General features: G+C 45.4%; 1 protein-coding gene across 2 annotated transcripts; it reads left to right on the top strand.

The window, feature by feature from the left end:
- The first annotated feature begins 885 nt into the window (after window positions 1-885).
- On the top strand, window positions 886-21646 carry SPAG5 (sperm associated antigen 5). 2 transcript variants are annotated; one of them, XM_047706791.1, is made up of 24 exons: window positions 886-1057; window positions 1314-1436; window positions 6914-8004; window positions 8111-8288; window positions 12388-12462; window positions 12875-12967; window positions 13056-13190; window positions 13284-13403; window positions 13527-13619; window positions 13721-13834; window positions 14200-14293; window positions 14500-14647; window positions 14727-14829; window positions 15019-15152; window positions 15586-15724; window positions 19131-19242; window positions 19355-19441; window positions 19705-19825; window positions 19943-20054; window positions 20445-20525; window positions 20693-20848; window positions 20936-21010; window positions 21141-21221; window positions 21452-21646. In XM_047706791.1, exons 1-24 carry the CDS (start codon window positions 1007-1009, stop codon window positions 21521-21523), a joined length of 3588 nt encoding a protein of 1195 aa, XP_047562747.1. In that variant the 5' UTR covers window positions 886-1006; the 3' UTR covers window positions 21524-21646. The 2 variants fall into 2 exon arrangements, with proteins under 2 accessions (XP_047562747.1, XP_047562748.1); XM_047706792.1 differs by having other exon boundaries at window positions 887-1057; window positions 1324-1436.
- The last annotated feature ends 15 nt before the right edge of the window (window positions 21647-21661 follow it).

The raw sequence follows: 21661 nt of genomic DNA, 5'->3' as shown, positions 1-21661 counted from the left end.
TCCTTTTCCAAATTCATTAACACCTCAGAGTATAAATAAGGTACAGTGAGTGTTGCAATGAACACACTTTATCATGAACTCAATACTTACCATTAGGCTGTTTCCAAAAATCAGGTCCACCTTCAATAGCTAGACTTCCCAGGGAGGCGATTCAGGCCCACAGAATACAGTCCTGTCGTTAGTTGGTGGTGTGGGTTGAAATCTCGACTCTCATTTACTACCAGGGCCAATTTCATTAGGACTCAGTTTCTCGTCTGCAAAAGGGTGATATTTACATCACTTACTTCACAGGTCCTTAGGAGGATTAGAGGAGTTAATATAGATAAAGCATCTGGAACAGTGCCAAGTACAGAATAAATGTTCAATACTGGTTAGCTGTTGTTCCCGTAAACTTGTAGCAGGATATGTGTAAGTCCCAGGAAAACACGAGAAATTCCGAAGATGCTAAATTCTAGCTCAGGCCACCCCCGACGTAGGGCCCACGCGCGCGGACCCACCAGGCCTCGTTACAGAAGGCTCCACTCCCCTCTCCCTTCCGCGCTCCCTGGCCCGCACTTGCCAGTCAAGGCTGAGGCGCCAGGTAACTAAGGCAAACCTGGGGAGACACCTGTGGCCGGCGACCATGACACTTTTCGGACAGGGTGTGAGGAGGTCCACTGGAAGCGGGAGGGACAGATTCTTTGACTCTCCAGCTATCTGGGTACCCGCCCCGAAGTGAGACCACAAAACGGGTCTCGGACCCCGGGGCCTTCCAAACCTCCAACCCCCTCCTGCGCAGGTGGTGAAGACTCCGGTCCTTAAAGACTGCGCGTGGGGCCCACGAGTCCGTGGGTGGGTGGCGGGGCGGGGCCATATTAAGCCCCGCCTCCTCCGCCCGGCTCGAGCCTGCTGCCTAGGCCCTCGCAGCCAATCGAGAGGCGCGGCGCAGTTTCAAATAAAGACGGCGGGTGAACATGGCGTCTGCTTTTGGGTCTGGGAGGTGATCGCTGCGCGTTCTGTGGTGAAAATGTGGCGGGTGAAAAAACTGAACGTTAGCCTGTCGCCTTCGCCCCAACCGGTGAGCAAGAGAACCTCAGGGACGGAGAGAGCTGGGTCGGGGCTTTGGGGCGGGACGCCGCAGCGCCGAGTGTCCTGGAAAGCTGGGTCGAGGGGAACCTGGGGAAGGGGGTGTGTGTGTGTGGTCTATTACCGGTCCTGCCGCTTAAGCGCGGCTGCGGTGGAAGTCTACTCTTCTATTGCCCCAGGAGCTTCTTAGAGAGGGAAGAGGACCCGGCCTGGCCCAGCCCAGGCTTTCTCACACTCTGCTTTCTCAGGGAAAACCAGCTATGAGAACTCCTCTCCGAGAACTTCTGCAGCCCGGTGCCCTCACCAACTCTGGAAAAGGGCCCCCGATAGGCTACTCGCCGACCTCATCACTGTGCAAGCTGGGATTGCAGGTGAGATTCGCCTGGCTGGCTTCTCGACTGGGCTCTTCGCCGAGGTCGAGAGCTCAGAGGAACAGAGGGCCAAGGCTGGAACGTAATTAATAAGGATAATGAAGTCTTCTGCCTTAGTGACATCCATTTACAGCTATTCAGGCCAACAGAGAGGTGCCCTAGGGTGGTTAAAGGAAATCCACGGGGAACCCAGACCTCTATTTAGCTGTTAGTTTTTATCACCTCCTCCCCCGTTAAACCCTTACCAAACTACTGAGAAACACTATCACTTTGATTAGTGGTTCTCCCGCTAATGTGGGCTCACACGTAGGGATCAGTCAGCTGCCACAGGGAGGCAATATCCACGTTCATTCCAAGAGGTTGCCAGAACTCTTCCTGGGATCAAGTTACCCCACTAGAAGGCAGGGTACCTGGACAGACTTCTTTTAAACTAACCCCATGTAGAATTGCCCTCACTGAGTTGTACTTTTTTCAAAAGTCTTGAGAGAAGTAGCACGTGGAAACTGCTTTTCAGTTGTTGTAAAAACTTGCCAAGGAAGGAGATTGACCCCTCTATAAAATTCCTTAAAGAAATTTCTTTTAGAACTTAACTGCCTGGGATACTTGTCTTCCTAAAGAAATTGCTATCCTTTTTCTTTCTGATAAGGAGAACTAGGTAGTCTACCATATTTTCCCTCTTGCTCTGGCTTCTAGAGAGCTCAGGGTCAAATTTGATCATCAGATATAGCTACTGTTACTCCTTGAAATAGGAAGATTTGCTTCCTTTTTCTTTTCTATGATTTGGTATCTCATTAACCTCTATCTGCCCTTTTTCATGCAGACTAAATTATTTGTAACATTTTTATTTTTAGTTGATTTTTTTAAATATATTTTTAATTTACTCATTTGTCAGAGAGAGAGCACAAGCAGGCAGAGTGGCAGGCAGAGGCAGAGAGAGAAGCAGGCTTCCTGCTGAGCAAGGAGCCCAATGGGAAACTCGATCCCAGGACTCTGGGATCACGACCTGAGCTGAAGGCAGTCGATAAACAGACTGAGCCACCCAAGTGTTCCTATTTTTAGTTATTTTTATTTTTTCTTTAGTAGGCTCCATACCCAAAGTGGGGCTTGAATTCAGGACCCCAAGTTCAAGAGTTGCATGCTCCACCCACTAAGCCATTCCGCTGCTCCTTTGGAGTCTGAATTATTTTTGAGATACAATATAAATTAAATAGGTTAGAGGAGGAAAGAAGAATATGTAAAAACAGAGACTTCCTAAATAACATATGTATAAAGGTAGTGGCCTTTCTTAAAAACACTTACTGGCCAGTAGAACTTTCTGGTGGGGGGCTGTCATTTGAGCATCTGACTCTTGGTTTCAGCTCAGGTTGTCCTCTCAGGATCATGAGATTGAGCCCCATGTTGGCTCTGCAGTCTGCTTCCCCACTCCCTCTCCTGCCCCTCCCTCTGCTCGCTCACCCTCATTCTCTCTCTCTCTTTCTCTCTCTCAAATAAATAAATAAATCTTTAAAGGAAAAAAAAACAAAAAAAAAACCCACCCAAAACTTTCTGGGTTGAAGGAAATGTTTGATAATATGTGTTGTCCAGTATGGTGGCCATGAGTTTTGTAGCTGTTGAGCGCTTGAAAGGTAGTTATTATGACTGAGGACCTAAATTTTGACTTTTAGGGGAGCCTGGGTGGTTCAGTCAGTTAAGTGGATGCCTTTGGCTCAGGTCAGGATCCCAGGGTCCTGGGAGCAAGCCCTACATTGGGCTCCCTGCACATCAGAAAGCCTGCTTCTCCCTCTCCCACCAACTCCCCCGCTCCCCATACTTGCATGCTCTCTCTCACTGTGTCTGTCTCTGTCAAATAAATAAAATAAAATAAAATATTTTAAAATTAAAAATAAAATAAATTTTATTTAATTGTAATTTACCATATTAGTACAGTCTAGGTTAAAAAAAGAGTACCTGCCTCCCTTTCCCTGCTCTCCCATGTGTGTACTTGTGCTCTCTCTCTGTCTCTCTCTCTCAAATAAATAAATAAATTTTTTTTTTTTTAAGATTTTTATTTATTTATTTGACAGAGAGAAATCACAAGTAGGCAGAGAGGCAGGCAGAGAGAGAGGAGGAAGCAGGCTCCCCGCTGAGCAGAAAGCCCGATGTGGGGCTTGAACCCAGGACCTGGGATCATGACCTGAGCCGAAGGCAGCGGCTTAACCCACTGAGCCACCCAGGTGCCCAATAAATAAATCTTTAAAGTAATTTTCTACATCCTCACCAACACTTGGTACTTTTTGTTTTGTTTTTTATAGTGGCCATTTTAATGGGTGTGAGGTGTTATATCATTGTGGTTTTTATTTGCATTTCCTTAATGATTAGTGATGTTGAGGATCTTTTCATGTACTTGTTGGTCATTTGTATGTATTACATCAAGAAATGTCTATTTTCGGGGCGCCTGGGTGGCTCAGTGGATTAAGCCGCTGCCTTCGGCTCAGGTCATGATCCCAGGTCCTGGGTTCGGAGCCCCACATCGGGCTTTCTGCTCAGCAGGGAGCCTGCTCCCGCCTCTCTCTCTGCCTGCCTCTCTGCCTACTTGTGATTTCTCTCTGTCAAATAAATAAATAAAATCTTTAAAAAAAAAAAAAAAGAAATGTCTATTTTCAATTTTTTTGTCCATTTTTTTAAAAGATTTTGTTTATTTGAAAGAGAATGAGAGAGAGAGCATGAGAAGGGGGAAGGATCAGAGGGAGAAGCAGGCTCCCTGTGGGACTCGATCCTAGGACTCCAGGATCATGACCTGAGCCTAAGGCAGTCGATTAACCAACTGAGCCACCCAGGCACCCCAATTTTTTGCCCATTTTTAAAAAAGATTTTATTTATTTGACAGATCACAAGTAGGCAGAGAGGCGGGCAGAGAGAGAGGGGGAAGCAGGCTCCCCACTGAGCAGAGAGCCTGATGTGGGGCTCGATCCCAGGACCCTGAGACTATGACCTGAGCTGAAGGCAGAGGCTTAACCCACTGAGCCACCCAGGAGCCCCTTTTTGCCCATTTTTAAATTGGGTTATTGTGTTGTGGTTGTTGAATTGTAAGAGTTCTTTATATATTATATATTACTAGTTTTAAGATTTTCAAATATTTTTTCCATAAGTGATTTTTAAAAAAAAAATGAATAGGAACTTGATAAACACAGCAAAAACTGTAAGTGCACGTTTACATCTCTGAGTCTTTGGTTTGTTTATTTAGTTTCTGAGCTATCTATTGCATACTGATTTATGTTTTTTATTTCATATCTTCATTTATGTTTTATTACGATAGTGCCCTAACCTTACTAATATTGCTGTTTTTGCTCTTTGTTTGCTTTTACCTCATGTCTCTTTGTCACCACTTTATTTTCTACTTTTCCTTTAAAGCACTTTGAAAGAAAAACCTTTAAAAACTGAAAAAAAAAAACCCAAAAAACTGAAATAAAGAGATGCCTGGGTGGCTCAGTCCGTTAAGCCACTGCCTTTGGCTCGGGTCATGATCCCGGAGTCCTTGGATCCTTGCTAAGCCAGGAGGCTGCTTCTCTCTCTGCCTCTGCCTGTCACTCTCCCTGCTTGTGCTCTCTCCGTCTGACAAATAAGTAAATAAATAAAATCTTAAAAAAAAAAACTGAAATAAAATGTGTGAAAGTACATAAAATATACAACTTAACAAATTTGTATGAAGCACCTGTCATTGTAATCAACACTCGGTCAGCAAATTGCCAGAATATCAGAAGCCCTTTTTAGCTTAACCTTATGTTTTAAAGTTTTATCCACTGATGTAAATGAGAGATTTCATGTATGTCTGATTTTTTGTTTTTTTGGGTTTTTTTGGGGTAAATAATTGGTCTTTCTATCTCAAGCTTCTGAAATAGTTTTATCTTCCTTATATACTTCAGTAATTTTATTTTTTCTTAACAGTCTTGCTTGGAACTTGGTAAGCCATTTCAATATGCAAACTCTGGTCTTTCTTTACCTTGGAGGAACTTTCTTATAATATTTGTTAATTATAATATTTGTTGATTTGTTAATAATCAAATATTGTTAATTATAAAATTTGTTAATTTCTTCATGGAACTTTTTTTCTTCACATGTTAGATTTACTGGATTTATCTTCCAATTCTTTTAGGTCTTCCCTAAGGTTTATATTTCTTTGTATTTTTGTCTTTGCTTTAAGATACTTTTCCACTTGATCCAGGCCAGTAATTCCAACCTCTACTCTGATCATTGTCTTTCAATTCATTTTATTGAATTTTTAAAGATTTTTTTTTTTAAATTTTTATTTATTTATTTATTTGACAGAGAGAGATCACAAGCAGGCAGAGAGGCAGGCAGAGAGAGAGGAGGAAGCAGGTTCTCCGCTGAGCAGAGAGCCCGATGCGGGGCTCGATCCCAGGACCCTGAGATCATGACCTGAGCCGAAGGCAGCGGCTTAACCCGCTGAGCCACCCAGGCGCCCTTATTGAATTTTTAAATTTAAAGTAATATTTATTATTTCCATAAGGGCTTTGTGTGTGTGTATTGTACTATCCTCTTTTAATTCAGTTGGCTGAATTTTTTGTTTAAAAGTACTTTTTACTATTTCCAGAAGGTCTTTGTATATGTGTGTTGTTGTACTCAAATCTTCTTCCATTGTCATCTGTTTCTTCTATCAGCTGTTTTGTTAGGGTCTACTTTTTCTAACTATCTTAGGATTTGTCCTTTCTGTGGCTATTAGATCCATTTAAGTACAGTCATATTTTCCTTTTCTTGTTCATTGAGTCTCAGGACCAGCAACCCTGCAGGTGGTAGAAGGCACAGTAATCTTTATTGCTGTGAACCAGCATGTGGGGGGTTATCAGTCCTTTATGAGGCACCAGGAGGAAGTCTCTGCTCTTCATTTTCCTCTGCTGTAAAGGTTAGAGCTCTAAAAATCCCAAGGGTTAAATGGGTTCATCCCATGTGTTTCAGGACACTCTCAGCTCTTGAGGCCAAGGAGACTAGGTCACTACTTCAGGTTGACGTTGCCCTTTTTCCTAGGGTCCATAGATTTCTGTGGTCCCCAGCAAGACAGTACACTAACTCTGGTCCCCAATTTCTCATCTATCCCAGAAGAGGGAAAATCTTGGAGCAACTCTAGAGTCTGGCAGAGCTTACCTAGAGATCCTTCCTACCCATTCCTCTAAAAGTGGGTTGGAGTTAGGATTGGAGACAAGTGGGTAACATTCAAGCTACCTTCTCCCCAGGATATAGATTATCTCAGCCTTGTTTATATTGTAGGCTTGTTCACTTGCAAAGATCTAAGTTGGTTTCCCAGCTTTAGTCAGGGTTTAGTTTAGGGTTTCTTTAGTGAGCAGCAAGACTTAGCCAAATTTTACCTACACAGAGGTAATGAAAACTCTTCCTTTGAGTTCAGACAATATTCTGTACCCATAATTATATGTTGGGAACCTGAATTGACTGCCTTGGTCACCTCCTTTTGTTTTCTTTGGCAGGAAGGCAGCAACACCGCATCTCCACCCAATTTTATCAATGCCAAGAGGACTGATTCCCCTTCAGAACAGTTCACCCATCCCTCAAAGTGGCTAAAAGATCCTTGTCAGCATGAATCAGTTGAGCAGCCCCTAGATCTGAATCCCCAAACCAACTCTACTCCCAAAATATCTGAGGAAGCTGTAGATCCACTGGACAATGTGGTTAAAACCATGGTCCTTGTACCCTCTCCAGTGAGAAAACAGCAAGACGTTACACTTGAAGCTCATTTAGATACTATGACAGAGACAAACAGCATCTCTCCAGATGAGCCTCTGAGGCCAGGAGATCTGCTAAGAGAAGGGGTGGCAGCCTGCAAAGAAGACAGCTTTTCAGAAGTTGTTCCCGCTATGCCTGATAAACCTACATTTCCGTATCCTCCATCCCATATCTTGGAGTGTCTACCAATTCCCTGTTCAGAGCAACAGCCACACTGCTCCAAAGAAACCCTTAGGGGTGGTAGGACTGAGGCTGTGGTTGAGGACTTAGTCCCTTCGGAAAGTAATATCTTCTTGCCTTCCTCCATGCTCTGGATCTCCCCTTCAACTGCCTTAGCAGCAGATTTCCCTGCCAGTCATGTGGACCCAGGGGAGGAAATTGAAGAGCACAGATCTGTAGAGGAAAGAGAACTTAGCTTTCCCACACTCCCTGAGAAGGTTGAGTTAGGAGATCAAGCACTTGTCTCAAATATGGGAGATACTCCATCCACATGCCTAACTCCAAATCCAGGAGAGATGGAATCCCAGGCAGCTCCAGACCCAGCAGTAGAAGATGCTGGTAGGGTTCTCATCTCTGATACAGGGCCTTGGATGTCCCCACTGGCCTGGCTGGAAAAGGATGTAAATACTTCGATTATGCTGGAAAATCTCCGCCAGAGCTTATCCCTCCCCTCTGTGCTTCGGGATGCTGCGATTAGTACTACCCCTTTCCCTACTTGCTCGGTGGGGACTTGGTTTACTCCCCCAGCAGCACAGGAAAAGAGTACAAACACCTCACAGACAGGCCCAGCGGATATCAAGGATGGTACTTCTGAGACAGAGCACCTCCTATGGGGGTAAGTGTCCCTGTATCTTTGTGCCCCTGGGCTCCATTAACCAGGACCTGCTGCTCCCCTCCCCTCACCCTTTCTTTCTTCTCCTCATGTTCTTTTCTTGCTGCAGCAACCGTCCTCCGGATCTAACTGCCTTATCTCGACATGACCTAGAAGATAACCTGCTGAACTCTCTCATCCTCCTGGAGGTTCTCTCCCGCCAGCTGCGGGACTGGAAGAGCCAGCTGACTGTCCCTCACTCAGAGGTTCGGGACAACAGCACACAGACTGACACATCTCCCAGTGGGGTAAGAAGGTTCCTCCCGGTGGGCCCTCTTCTTTAAAATATGTATAAAAGCTGAGGATCTGGAAAATCCCTTAGAGCTGTGGGTACTCACTATACCCCTGGGATACATAGTCATTTTCCAAGGGAATATAAGCAAGGAAAGTTTTAAAGGAGTCAGTTTCTAGATGTTCATCTTTCACATGTACTCTTTTTTTTTTTTTAATTTTAATTTTTTATTAACATATAATGTATTATTACCCCAGGGGTACAGGTCTGTGAATCACCACATATGTATTCTTAACTAATTTTTTTCTTTCCTACTTCCCCATTCTCAATGGCCCTTTCCTACTTTACTAAAGAGCAGCATATTCACGACCTATCCTGAATCTTACATTGTCAGGGAATAGCAATCAAAGGACAAGAGAAAATCTTTGTGTACATGCTGAGAAAGCAAATGGCTGCAATGGTAACGTAACACATCATGTGGATTATTAAAAATTTTGACCGAAGTTCACTATTGAGATTTTTGGCATGTTTCTCCAAAGGAGCGCCTAGAATTGGGTCTTTTCTTCCTCCATTCCTACTTATTCTCATTACTTATGTGAAGCAGATTCTCAGTTCTTACATCTAAAAGAAAGGAAAATTAGCATAGAATTGTTGCTGAGGCATGTCTTAGTGTAGGAATTATAGTAATCCACAGACACATGAGTTAATAAGGGGAGGGAATTGCTGTCCTTTTTATTAATAGATTATTCCCAATAAAATGTTACTGGGTTAAATGGACTTCTGTTGCAGAGATATTGATTAATAATAGACTTAATATATTATAGACTTAAAATATATTACATGAAGATAAAATTCTGAGTGTAAAAATACAAGGTTCAAGGAAGAAAAGGGATGATAAAAAATTTCTGACTCTTTTTAAAGATTTATTTAGTTGAGAGGGAGAATGTGCATGCATGCAGAGGCAGAGGGAGAGCGAGAAGGAGAGAAGCAGACTCCCCACTGAGAGTAAAGCCCAACGCAGGGCTTGATCTCACCACCCTGAAATCATGACCTGAGTTGAAATCAAGAGTCAGATGCTTAATCGACTGAGCCACCCAGGGGCCCCCAAATTTCTGATCTTTTTTTCTTTTAAATATATTTTATTTTGGGGGCCCCTGGATGGCTCAGTCAGTTGGGTGTTTGCCTTCAGCTCAGGTCATGATCCCAGGGTCCTGGGATCGAGCCCTGCATCAGGCTCCCTGCTTGGCGGGAAGCCTGCTTCTCCCTCTCCCACTTCCCCCAGGCGCCCCTCAAACTATCAATATTTATAACATGGTTAAAATTACAGCCTTTATAACATTTTAAACTTAAGAGTAGTCAGTCTAGGGCACCTGGGTGGCTCAGTGGGTTAAGCCACTGCCTTCGGCTCAGGTCATGATCTCAGGGTCCTGGGATCGAGTCCTGCATCGGGCTCTCTGCTCGGCAGGGAGCCTGCTTCCCTCTCTCTCTCTCTCTGTCTACTTGTGATCTCTCTCTCTGTCAAATAAATAAATAAAATCTTTAAAAAAAAAAAAAAGAGTAGTCAGTCTATCAAGGTTATTCTGTGAGATATGAGAGGAAAACAGTTCAAAGACCACTATTCTAGAGCATTCTGGTTGTGATAGCACAGGTTGAGAAAGGAAGGGAATGGTGTCCAGGGAAGGAATTGAGTGCCTCAGTCTTGTGTCCTTTGAGATAACGGGTAGCTGCTGCTAAGAAGAGCTGGTCTCCAAATGCCCAGAGACCTGGGGTTGAAAATATCCTCAACTTTACTTTCTGCCAAAATCCTGACCTCCTTCCCCTCTCTTTCCCTGAAGCTTGCCAAATCCCTTTGGAGGCCACTGAGCCAAAGCCAAAGAGGGGCAGTGACAGCACCTGCCGCCATTCCCTATTCCCCATCGCAGTGTCCTGTCCTTCCCGCTTGGCTGCCTCCTTCACACTAATCTCATCACTTGCCTGACTGCCCCGCTCTGAGGAGCATGCGTGCCCTGCCCGGGGCTCACAGAGTGCTGTGGGCCTTACCACACACGATGTGGTGGGGAATAATGGCCGCTCTGCGGGGGAGGTGAGCAGCGAATGCCACAAGCTCTGTCCCCTTAAATCCAGACTGCTGTAACATCATGACTCAGCACTGCTGCTCCCACAGGTTTTGTCTCAGATGATGGCTGCCTTTCAGCAGTAATGACATTTCTGGGCTTTTCTCTCAGAACCTGAGTCTTTGTATGGCTCTGCTGTCTCAAGATCATACTTTTCCACTCTACACAGCATACTAATTTTTATCTGCACTAAGATAACGCATAGACAGAGAATGAGAAAAATGACTAAGAAATATTTGAGAAGATTACTAGAAATTAAGAGAATTACAAATTAAAACAATGAAATTAAATGAAATTAAAACTATTTTCGTCTCACAAAATGGCAAAAAATAAAATAGATAATACTGGTAAGTATTGTCCCATTGTCGGTAGGGTGTATAAATTGGTTCAACCTTTTTTGAAAGTAGTTTAAGTAAGACCGTTAAAGCAATTCAGACTTTTTGACCCAGTAGTTCCACTTCTAGGGATGTATCCTAAGAGTTAAAAAAAAAAAAAAAATGCTGCATAAAGACAGTAGCTTTTTTCGAAATGATGAAAAAATGAAATGAAAAATAGTGGTACACCATAAGATGGGATATTCTGCAATGTAATTTTATTTATTTATTTATTTAAAGATGTTTATTTGAGAGAGAGAGAGAGAGAGAATGAGCAGTGGGGAGGGGCTGAGGGAGAGAGAGAGAAGCAGACTCCCTACTGAGCAGGGAGCGGATGCTAGATCTCAGGACCTGGAGATCATGACCTAAGCCAAAGGCAGATGCTTAACCAACCAACAACCACCCAGGTGCCCCGCAACATAATTTTAAAGTATGCTTATGAAGAGTTTTTAATAACATGGAAAGGAAGTATAACATAAACATAGCTTTTAAAGAAAGGAAATAAAAAAAAAGAAAGGAAATCAGAGTTTAGATAATTTCTGAAAGGCTTCAAGGTGAGGTAAAGTATCAGCAGAAGTTAAAAATGAGTGTACTCTACTTTGATAGGTTCCCCTAAAGCAGATGTTCCAGTCTCAGGCTATTTCAGTGAAGAGAGTGAATATAAACTCAGGGTTAAATAACATTAATATAATGAAATTAAGTAATAGAACCAGGCCCCCACGTTTATTTATGTTATAATCTTAGTTGTGCATATTCAGATGCATCCCAATTTCAGTGGCACTATTATATAAAAAGATAATCATCTTAGAATTTATTGAATAGGGTAGTTTCTTTTTTCAAGATTTTATTTATTTGATAGAGCATAAGCAAGGGGAGTGGCAGGCAGAGCAGGGAGAGCCCGATGTAGGGCTTGATCCCAGGACCCCAGGATCATGACCTGAGCCACCCAGGCCCCCTAAATATGGTAGTTTCTTTCTAAATCAGTAATCTCCCTGACACCTGAGGGAAATAATATACTCCTCAGTTACAGCAAATCCCTATAGCTAGAAAATCTCTGGTGTGGCATTATAGTGAAATCTTTCAGGGTAGTTGCTATACTGTTGGTTAAGAATCATTGCTCTAGGGGTCCTTGGGCGGGTCAATTGGTTAAGCGGCCAACTCTTGATTTCTGCTCAGATCATGATCTCAGGGTCCTGGGATAGAGTCTGGGTCTGGATCCGAGGTCAGCAGGGAGTCTGCTTGGCCCTGTCCTTCTCCCTCTGTCCCTCTCCCCACTTAATGCTTGCTGTCTCTCAAATAAATAAATTACATCTTAAAAAAAAAAAAAATCATTGCTCCAGATGGTGAAATTATTAATGGCTTCTTTTTCCATTTTATTCACTCTATATTTCCAAACTTTTATAAACCTTTAAACACATGTCATCCTTATAGTTAGAAAAAAGGTTATTTTGAAAAGGAATTTTTTATGTACCTCTGGATTTTTTTCTGACTCCGCTTCCTCGAGCTGTGAGCCTTGCTCCTGCTTTTCATAGGAGAGGCTCCTGGATCTTGGCAGATGGGAGCGGGAATGTGGCGCTGGTGGGGCATGTTGCCTCTGCAAAGGGCACACTTTTGTTTCTCTGACTAGATAAGTAAGAAACCTCAGCATCTTCAGGAGAGCCAAGAGATCAGACAGGCTCTTCAGCAGGCCAGGAAGGTCATGGTAAGTACTGATTGCCTTTTTACCATCTCTGTGTGTCCTGTGACGATCAAGAATGAGTCTTGGGGCGCCTGGGTGGCTCAGTGGGTTGGGCCGCTGCCTTCGGCTCAGGTCATGATCCCAGGGTCCTGGGATCGAGCCCCACATCGGGCTCTCTTCTCAGCAGAAGCCTGCTTCCCTCTCTCTTTCTCTGCCTGCCTCTCTGCCTACTTGTGATCTCTCTCTCTCAAATAAATAAATCTTAAAAAAAAAAAAAAGAATGGAGAGTCCTGGGTGGTTAGCAGATGGTGACTGTCTTCCTATTGGGAGCTTGAAACTGGGGTCTGGTTTCCCCTCTCAGTGCCCTTGGTTATTAGTTCCGGCTTAGTGACTTTATTTGGTCTCTGGTCTAACCTAACCACCTTTCCCTTTACAGCAGTCGTGGGTGCTGGCTTCTAAAGAGCTGATATCCTTGCTTCATCTATCTCTGTTGCACTTAGAGGAAGATAAAACTGCCGTGAGTCAGGAGGTAAGCAGCACGAAGGTGAAGGCACTCCAGTGAGACTGAAAGTTCAAAAAAAGGAACCTAACTGCGGTGTCTGATTCTTATCTTGTAGTCTCGGCATGCAGAAACCCTGGTCTCCTGCTGTTGTGACGTGTTGAAGAAGTTGAAGGCAAGGCTCCAGAGCCTCAAAGCAGAAAGGGAGGAGGCAAAACACAAAGAGGAAATGGCCCTTAGAGGCAAGGACGCGGTAAGGTGCCAGGCCTTTGTTCCTGGATGTGGGAGGTCTCTTCCTCAGGGTTCCTGCAGGAACACAGAGTCACTTGCCCTCTTCCCTCAACAGGCTGAGGCTGTGCTAGAGGCTTTCTGTGCACATGCCAGCCAGCGCATCAGCCAGCTGGAACAGGACCTGGCATCCACCGGGGACTTCAGAGGCCTTTTGAAGGAGACCCAGGCCCAGCTGGTAATTTGAAGGCATTTTTTTTCCTGGGATCTAAGCTGACACACCGGGAGGATGGCCATATCCCCGCACTCTGTTGTATCCAGAGGGAAGGGGCCATCTCTGTAGGCAATCCTTCTTGTGTAGGTTGGGCTTCATGCTGAGCAGAAAGAGGTGGCTCAGCAGACGGCGAGTCTGACTTCAAACCTACAACAGGACTGGATATCCATGCAGTTGGATGTGAGTATTTGGGGCCATTATATCACCCTTTACTCCCAGCCCACTCCTCGAGGAGCCCTGCCTCGAATGTGCTCTCCTGACCTGCTTGCTTCCCCTGCTAGTGTGTAGCATGGACAGCCTTGCTGAGCCGGTCTCAACAACTCACAGAGAAACTCAAAGCCAAGAGCCGGCAGACCCTGCAGGAACGTGATGCTGCAATTGAGGAAAAGCAGCAGGTACAAACCAGAAGTGGGGACTTCTTAGGCCTGGTTTCCTCCTCCTCCTCTGTAGAAGGCCTTTCTAATGAGTGGTATCATTAGCCTCTTTCCCTGGTTGTGTCCTTTTTCTCCTCTGGGTTTGGAGACCAGCCAGGTCCTTTCACTATAGATGGCTTTGGGCCCAGTTGTTTCCTTTTCTCTTTAGTACCTTCTTCAGCTACTTTTCTCCTCTTTCTCCTTTTTACTGGGGACCTTATTTCTGCAGTGTTGCTGCCCAGAAGCAAGGTGCTTTGCTGTTCTGTCCAGAAAGAGAAGCTGGGCTGAGTCCTAGGATTCCTGATTCAGGAAGAACCATAGGAGAAAAATCTATCTTTTCTTCCTAGGTTTCCAGGGACCTGGAACAAGCTACTACCCATTTAGAGGACTGCAAAGGCCTAATAGAACAACTGGAGTTGGAAAATAGTCGCCTAGCAACAGGTAGGGGTGTGTGTGTGTGTGTGTGTGTGTGTGTGTGTACGTGTGTGTACGTACACATACATACATGAACAAGCCCTGTGCCCTGCTGAAGCCTGGCGTATGGCAGTAGAGCAAGGAAGTGCTGTGGAGCATTTTTTTCAGAGCAGAAGAATAGAGAGGTTTGGGCCTGATGACTACATAGTGTCATTAGGATACTTTTGGTTTAGATCTCCGGGCTCAGCTGCAGAGTCTGGCCAGCATGGAGAGTCAGCTAAAAGAGCTACAGAGTCAGCATGCCCATTGTACCCAGGACCTGGCCATGAAGGATGAGTTGCTCTGCCAGCTGACCCAGAGCAATGAGGAGCAGGCTACTCAGTGAGTCACTATCGGGTTGTGGTGGCAGTCGGCACCCAGGGTGTAGGATGGCTGGGATCTAACAGAAGGTCTCTGGCAGATGGCAAAAGGAAGCGGCGGCACTAAAACACACGCAGGCAGAGCTGCAGCAGCAACAGGCCGTCTTGGCCAAGGAGGTCCAAGACCTGAAGGAGACCCTGGAGGTGAGGAACATGGCTGGGGGCAGGGGAGCCGGGAGTAGTGTGCCTCTTACCTGATGCTGTGCTGGTGATGTTTGAGGCTGGGGACCAGGAAGAGCCTCTGTTCCCAGGGCTCTGAAATTTCCCACTTAGCTCATTCTCACCCCCTCCCTCTCTCGCCCCTTGCCTTCCTTCCTTTTCCTGTGTCCCCAGTTTGCAGACCAAGAGAATCAGGTTGCTCACCTAGAGCTGGGCCAGGTGGAGTGTCAGTTGAAAACCACGCTGGAAGCACTCCGGGAGCGCAGCCTGCAGTGTGAGGACCTCAAGGACACTGTGGAGAACCTGAAGTAAGATTTCTACCTTTCTGTGCTTCACCTACTAAGTGTTTATGCTTCCTCGGAGCACTTCGGAAACTGCAGTCTTCAAGGAGACTGTGACATGATCCAAGAACCTCTTGTTTTCCTCTTTTTTTTTTTTTTTTTAAAGATGTTATTTATCCATTCGAAAGAGAGAGAGAGAGAATGAGAGTATGAGAAGGGGGAGAACTAGAGGGAGGGACAGCAGACCCCACACTGAGTGCAGAGGCTGAGGCCGGGCTGGATCCCAGGACTCTGAGATCATGACCTGAGCTGAAATCAAGAGTCAGACACCCAACTGACTGAGTCACCCAGGCGCCCCATGTTTCCTTTTTGAATGAAGCTCTGTGTGGGGATTTGGGAGAAGAGTTCAGAGAAGGTTGCCTGGTCTTCAGCTGTTTTCTCTATTCCTTCCTGATTTCAGGGCTAACCTGGCTAGCACCATAGCAGAGAACCAGGAACAACACCTGGAGAAGACCCGCCAGTATTCCCAAGAGCTAGGGGTGCTGACTGAGCAACTACGGAGACTCACCCTCTTCTTACAGGCAAAACTAAAGGAGAAGGTAGGATCCAGGGATTCCTTCTCTTCCTTCCCAATCATATCTTCAACCAAAGACAATTTTATTCCTTCCTTCCCAATCTGTAGATTTTTTATTTCCTTTTCTTGTCCTACTTCATTAGCTAGAACTTCCACCACTACATGGAAAGGGAGGGGTAAAAGGGGACATCCTTGCCTCATACCTGATCTTAAGTATGATGTTAGCTGCAGGCTTTTGTAGGTTGAGGAAGTTCTCCTCTATTCCTAGTTGATGAGAGTTTTTCCAGTTGTATCTTTATCATACAGAATGGTCTTCCTAAAACGCTACTCTTCTTCCATCTCTGACCTTCACTGACTTTCAGTCACCTACAGGACTTCATCCTGTCATCCTTTTTTTCATCTGTTTCCTGCCTATTATGAACACTTTACTCCAACTAGACTGCCTGTATACCACATGTCTCTAATCATACATGCCCCGTCTCTAATCATACCCAGACTTGGGCTGTTACCATGCCCATTTTCCTCTGTCTTCAAACTAGAAATACCTTTTCCTTTCTTTATCCTCCTTATTTCAACTTCTTTCAAATGTTCCAGAATCACATGGACTCAGTGATCTCCTGCTGTATTCTTCATGAACTTACTCTCCTTTTGCACTTGCATTAGTTTCTCTCAGATGTCTATTCTCTTCATTTAGATTATGATGTTTAAAGAAAGCAGATGGGACACCTGTGTGATTCGGTTGGTTAAGCATCCGACTAGATTTCAGCTCAGGTCATGATCTCAGGATCATGAGATCAAGCCCCAAGCTGGGCTCCACACTCAGTGTGGAGTCTGCTGGAGATTTTCTCTCTCTCCCTCTCACTCTGGCCCTCCCCCTGTACTCACTTGTCCTCTCTCTTTCTCTCTCTCTCAAATAAATAAATATTAAAAAAAAAAAAAAAAAGAGAGGGCATCTATGTGGCTCAGTGGATTAAGCCTCTGTCTTTGGCTCAGGTCATGATTTCAGGGTCCTGGGATCGAACCCCGCATCAGGCTCTCTGCTAAGCAGAGAGCCTGCTTCCCCCCACCCCACACTGTCTGCCTACTTATGAACTTGCTCTCTTTGTCAAATAAATAAAATCTTAAAAAAAAAAAAAAGCAGAAATTTAGCCTTTCTTCTTTGGCTTTCCCACAGCGCACACCACACAATAAATTGTTGATATCTTTCAGAATAGTTAATTAGCTTATTCAACATTGAAAGGTACAACCAGGATCCTGAAATTTGGAAGTGCTTGTGATCTGACCCTAGTGTGTGCTGAGCACAGAAAATGTGAAAGAATCCACAGTGTTGCAGGCAACACAGGTGTAACCTTGACATCTTGACTTGGGATCATGATAGAGGTCTTCATGGAGGAAGCATCAGTTATACCTTTGAGAGTTAGCACGTCTTCTCAGAGCAGGTGATCCTTGGGCAGAGTCTTGAGGTTTGGAAGGTGGGGGTGGGGCAGGGGCAGGGTTATGCAGGAAGGCCTATTAGGCAAAGTCAAGAGAGTGCTTTTCTGACTATGAAAGTCAGAGAGGCACTGTGTGTACTCTTCTTGTAGTGTCTACCTTGTAACATGACCTGGGTTAGGTGCTGGGGCCACAGGTGAACAAGATAAGGCCCTGCTCATATGGAATTTGGCAGGTTTGGAGTCTGGGAAGTAGCTTTTCAGTATAGAAGCTATATGGGGCAAGAATGACAAGGAGAGGGGCGCCTGGGTGCCTCAGTGGGTTAAAGCCTCTGCCTTCGGTTCGGGTCATGATCTCGGGGTCCTGGGATTGAGTCCCGCATTGGGCTCTCTGCTCAGCGGGGAGCCTGCTTCCTCCTCTCTCTGCCTTCCTCTCTGCCTACTTCTGATCTGTCTCTGTCAAAGAAATAAATAAAATCTTAAAAAAAAAAAAATGACAAGGAGACAAGACTAGAGAAGTAGACAGGAGGCCTGGAGGCTTGAACTAATGGCGATTATAGAAGGGTTCGAAAGGGTGGACTGGATGAATTGAATATGTATTTAGAAAATAGAAGTAATAGAACCTGGTGACCAATTTGGTGTAGGAGTAACGTGGAAGAGTGAAGGGTCATCTCTAAATTGCTGGAAAGATGATGATACCTTCTAGAACTGGGGGTGGCACACTTTTCCCATAAAGTACAATATCGTACTTTCGTCTTTTTGGCCATGTTGTCACTATCTTAACTACTCAACTCTGCCTTTGTAGCTCAAAAGCAGCCATAGATAGTATGTAAATGAATGTATGGCTGTATTTTAATAAAGCTTATTTACCAAGACAGGTGGCAGGCCAGATCTGAACCACAGGCTGTCATTTGCTGCCCTGCCAATCCCCCGGCCCTAGGATCATAAACTGGAGGAGGAACAGATTTTTGGTGGGATGGGACAGGGAAAATGGTGAGGTCAGCCTTATGTAAACTAAATTTCAGGTAGACTATGGAGCGTTCTGGTAGATTTTTCACAGGCTTTTGGGTCTGGAGATTGGGAAAATAATCTACTTGAGAGAGACAGAAAGTTCATCCACGTAGTAGTAGCTGTTTTTGTGGAGTTCCCTAAGGCGAGGCCTAGGGAATGGATTAGAGTATAAAGAAGGCCAAGGATGAACCAAAAGGAGTCCAACAGTTTAAGGAACAACCTGTGGATAAAGAGAAGAAATAGTCAGAAAGTTATGAGGCGTGTGTATGAAGGAGAAAGTCATGTCCCAGAAGCTGAGAAAAGGAAGTTTCTTTTTTTTTTTTTTTAAGATTTATTATTATTATTTTTTAATTTGACAGAGATCACAAGTAGGCAGAGAGGCAGGCAGAGGGTGGGGGGAGGAAGCAGGCTCCCTGCTGAGCAGAAAACCCAATGTGGGGCTTGATCCCAGGACCCTGGGATCATGACCTGGGCTGAAGGCAGAGGCTTTAACCCACTGAACCACCCAGGCGCCCCAAGAAAAGGAAGTTTCTAAAAGAAGAACATGGTCATCGATTATCAAATAGGTCAGGTAAAACAAGAGCTGAAACATGTCTGTGGAATTTGAAAGTAAGGATGTCCTTAGTGAACCAAACAAGTTTTGGTGGAATGGTGAGGAAGAAGACTGAGTGTAGTGGGGTAGGGAGTCACTAGATGTGACAATTTTAGGCGGGAAATATAGGCTTCTCTATCTTTTTCTTGGTGGGAGGGGAAAGAGAAAAGGCAGCTTAAAAATGGGATTTAAGTTAAGAAGGTTTCTGTGTTTAATTTTTTTTTTTTTTGTGAGAGAATTAAATTCTGGGAAAGGAGCTAATTGAGAAGGTGCTGATAGAGGAAAAAAAAAAGAGTAGATGGAACAGCATTCCAGAGGAGGTGGCTGCTCGGTACCTGGAAGTTCAAGAGATCCCTAAGCCTGAAGAGCCGCTGACCATGTTTCTCCTCTACCCTTAGGCTGAACCAGAGACCCCCATGGTAAGCACAGCCTGTGCTCCTGCCCAGGAATGCCCTCCGCCTACTGACAGCGCCTTCTTGGGAAATGTCTTGACAGCAATGGCAGATGAAGGTTAAAGGCCCTGGGATTTAAGGGTGGGAGAGTTGTGGTCCTGGCTTCTGTTATGGCAGACCCTTACTGGGTCACCAGAGGGGCCCTCTACCTTGGTTGTTTTTTGTTTCAGAGCCAGAAGCATCTCCTGTGCCCTTGCTTGGAAGTGACAAGAGTGCTTTCACCCGAGTAGCATCAATGGTTTCCCTTCAGCCTACAGGTTAGGATGGGCTCCAGGGATCCTGCCTCATTTCTAGATCTGGTACTCATGATAAAGAGTAAAACAGTGAGAAGTAATTTGCTCTAAAAACCTCAATTTTATATGGACTCATTTTATTTCTGCCTTTTGGGATCTGCAGTGTTCTGGAAATTCAAATCCTATGGGTGGGGAACATGGATAAGAGTTGTGGTGGTGATGACTACCCACACTTCTTCCTTCCAGAGCCCAAGGGCTCTGCTTCCAGCTAGCACTTGCTCTTTCAGAGATCCCAGGCATGGAGAAGAGCCTGGCAGAAATGGGTGCAATGACTCTGGAGCTTCAAAGCCTATGTTCCCTGCTGCAAGAATCTAAAGAGGAAGCTGTCAGGACTCGGCAGCGAAAGATGTGAGTGGAGCGTGGTCTTGATCAGAGGGGGCAGGTCACGTGAGACAGCTCCTTATGTCCAGGGCCCAGCCAGCACCTGGGAGGACAGAAATAATGCTGAATTTGTCCCTCCCCTAGTTGTGATCTGCAGGCAAGGCTACAGGCCCAGGAAGAACAGCATCAGGAAGCCCAGAAGGCAAAGGAGGCAGACATAGAGAAGCTGAACCAGGCCTTGTGCTTGCGCTACAAGGTGAAGGAGGGGCCTAGAAGTGGGGCGATGAAGAACTGGGGCAGCTCTACTGGCCCATTGGGAGCAATGGTCTCTCCAGGAATCTGGGTGGTGGGGATTTTCCAATCCTTGCCCTAGTTTTGCCCTTCCTGGGGTCAGACATTTCACACGTTTGGGAATTAGCAATGGGCTGACCCATCTCCCAGGATGACCTAGAAGTCAAGAACTCTGGCAGAACTCTCTCAACACTGAAACATGCCTTGCCTGATGTAGCCCTAGAGGAAGAATTGGGAGTGTTATCCGTTGGTGTTATTGGAGCTGGACAGGGGTCAGACACTAAATCCTATCTCCTGGCAAGGGCTGCTAAGAAGCCAGCTCTCTCAGTGCTTCTTACCTCCCTTTCCCTCACAGAATGAAAAGGAGCTCCAGGAAGTGATACAACAGCAGAACGAGAAGATCCTAGAGCAGATAGACAGGAGCGGCGAGCTCATAGTACGTTCAGTATGATGCCTGGCCCTCCGCCTTCTGTGTCCCTCAGGGCTAGAATCTCAGATTCAGTGGGAAATGGATCCCTGGTCTTCTCTTGTTCACCACATGGGATAATAAGGGTAGAGAGGCCCTTTGAGGGCTACTGGACATCTCTCCATTCTCGTCCCCAGAGCCTTAGAGAGGAGGTGACCCAGCTCACCCGCTCACTTCGGCGTGCGGAGACAGAAACTAAGGTGCTCCAAGAGACTCTAGCAGGTCAGCTGAACCCCGACTGTCAGCCTATGGCTACTAACTGGATCCAGGAGAAAGTGTGGCTCTCCCAAGAGGTGAGAGGTGATTCAGAGTTAGCAGAGGAGCTGGGCAGCTGGCGGGAACCCTAGGCTGTGCCTCTACTGATCTGGATATACCTACAGGTGGACAAATTGAGAGTGATGTTCCTGGAGATGAAAAATGAGAAGGCAAAACTCATGGTCAAGTTCCAGAGCCATGTAAGAATTCCCATGCCATTCAGGGCCATTTCCCACTACTACTAGCAAGTGCTCTGCAGTATTTTCCTTGCCCCACAAGCTATGCTGTTCTTCTGAGTGTAGGACTTAATGCATCCTGTCTGTTTTCTAGAGAAACATACTAGAGGAGAATCTTCGGCGCTCTGACAAGGAGTTAAAGAAACTAGATGACATTGTTCAGCATATTTATGAGGTAAAGGAGGGAGGGAGTTGATGTAGCTAAGGCACCTGGCATAGGGCTTGGCCCCAGGAAGTACTCAGGAGCATCTCTGTGGTTCCCAGCTTGTGCTGAGCCCTGGGCCTGACTCACTGTTGCAGGCTTCTCTGTGGCTTCTGCTTTCTCCCCTCTGACCCAGTTGGTGCTTCCTGGGGCTGGGAGCCTTGGACTTGTGACACTAAGCTACCTTTTATGCCTCTTCCCAGACTCTGCAGTCCATCCCAGAGGTTGTGAGGGGTTGCAAGGAGCTACAGGGATTGCTGGAATTTCTGAGCTAAGAAACTGAAAGCTGGAATCTGTTTCACCCTTTACCTGCAGTACTCCCTTACCCCCAACACCAGGACCAACGGACAAAGAGCTAGCTGTGTTTAATGTTATTTAAATAAAATATATTTAATGTATTTCTTCAAGTTCAC

This window comes from Lutra lutra, chromosome 16, assembly GCF_902655055.1.
Source record: "Lutra lutra chromosome 16, mLutLut1.2, whole genome shotgun sequence".
Taxonomy (NCBI): Eukaryota; Metazoa; Chordata; class Mammalia; order Carnivora; family Mustelidae; genus Lutra; species Lutra lutra.
This window is presented reverse-complemented; position numbering and strand designations above follow the sequence as displayed.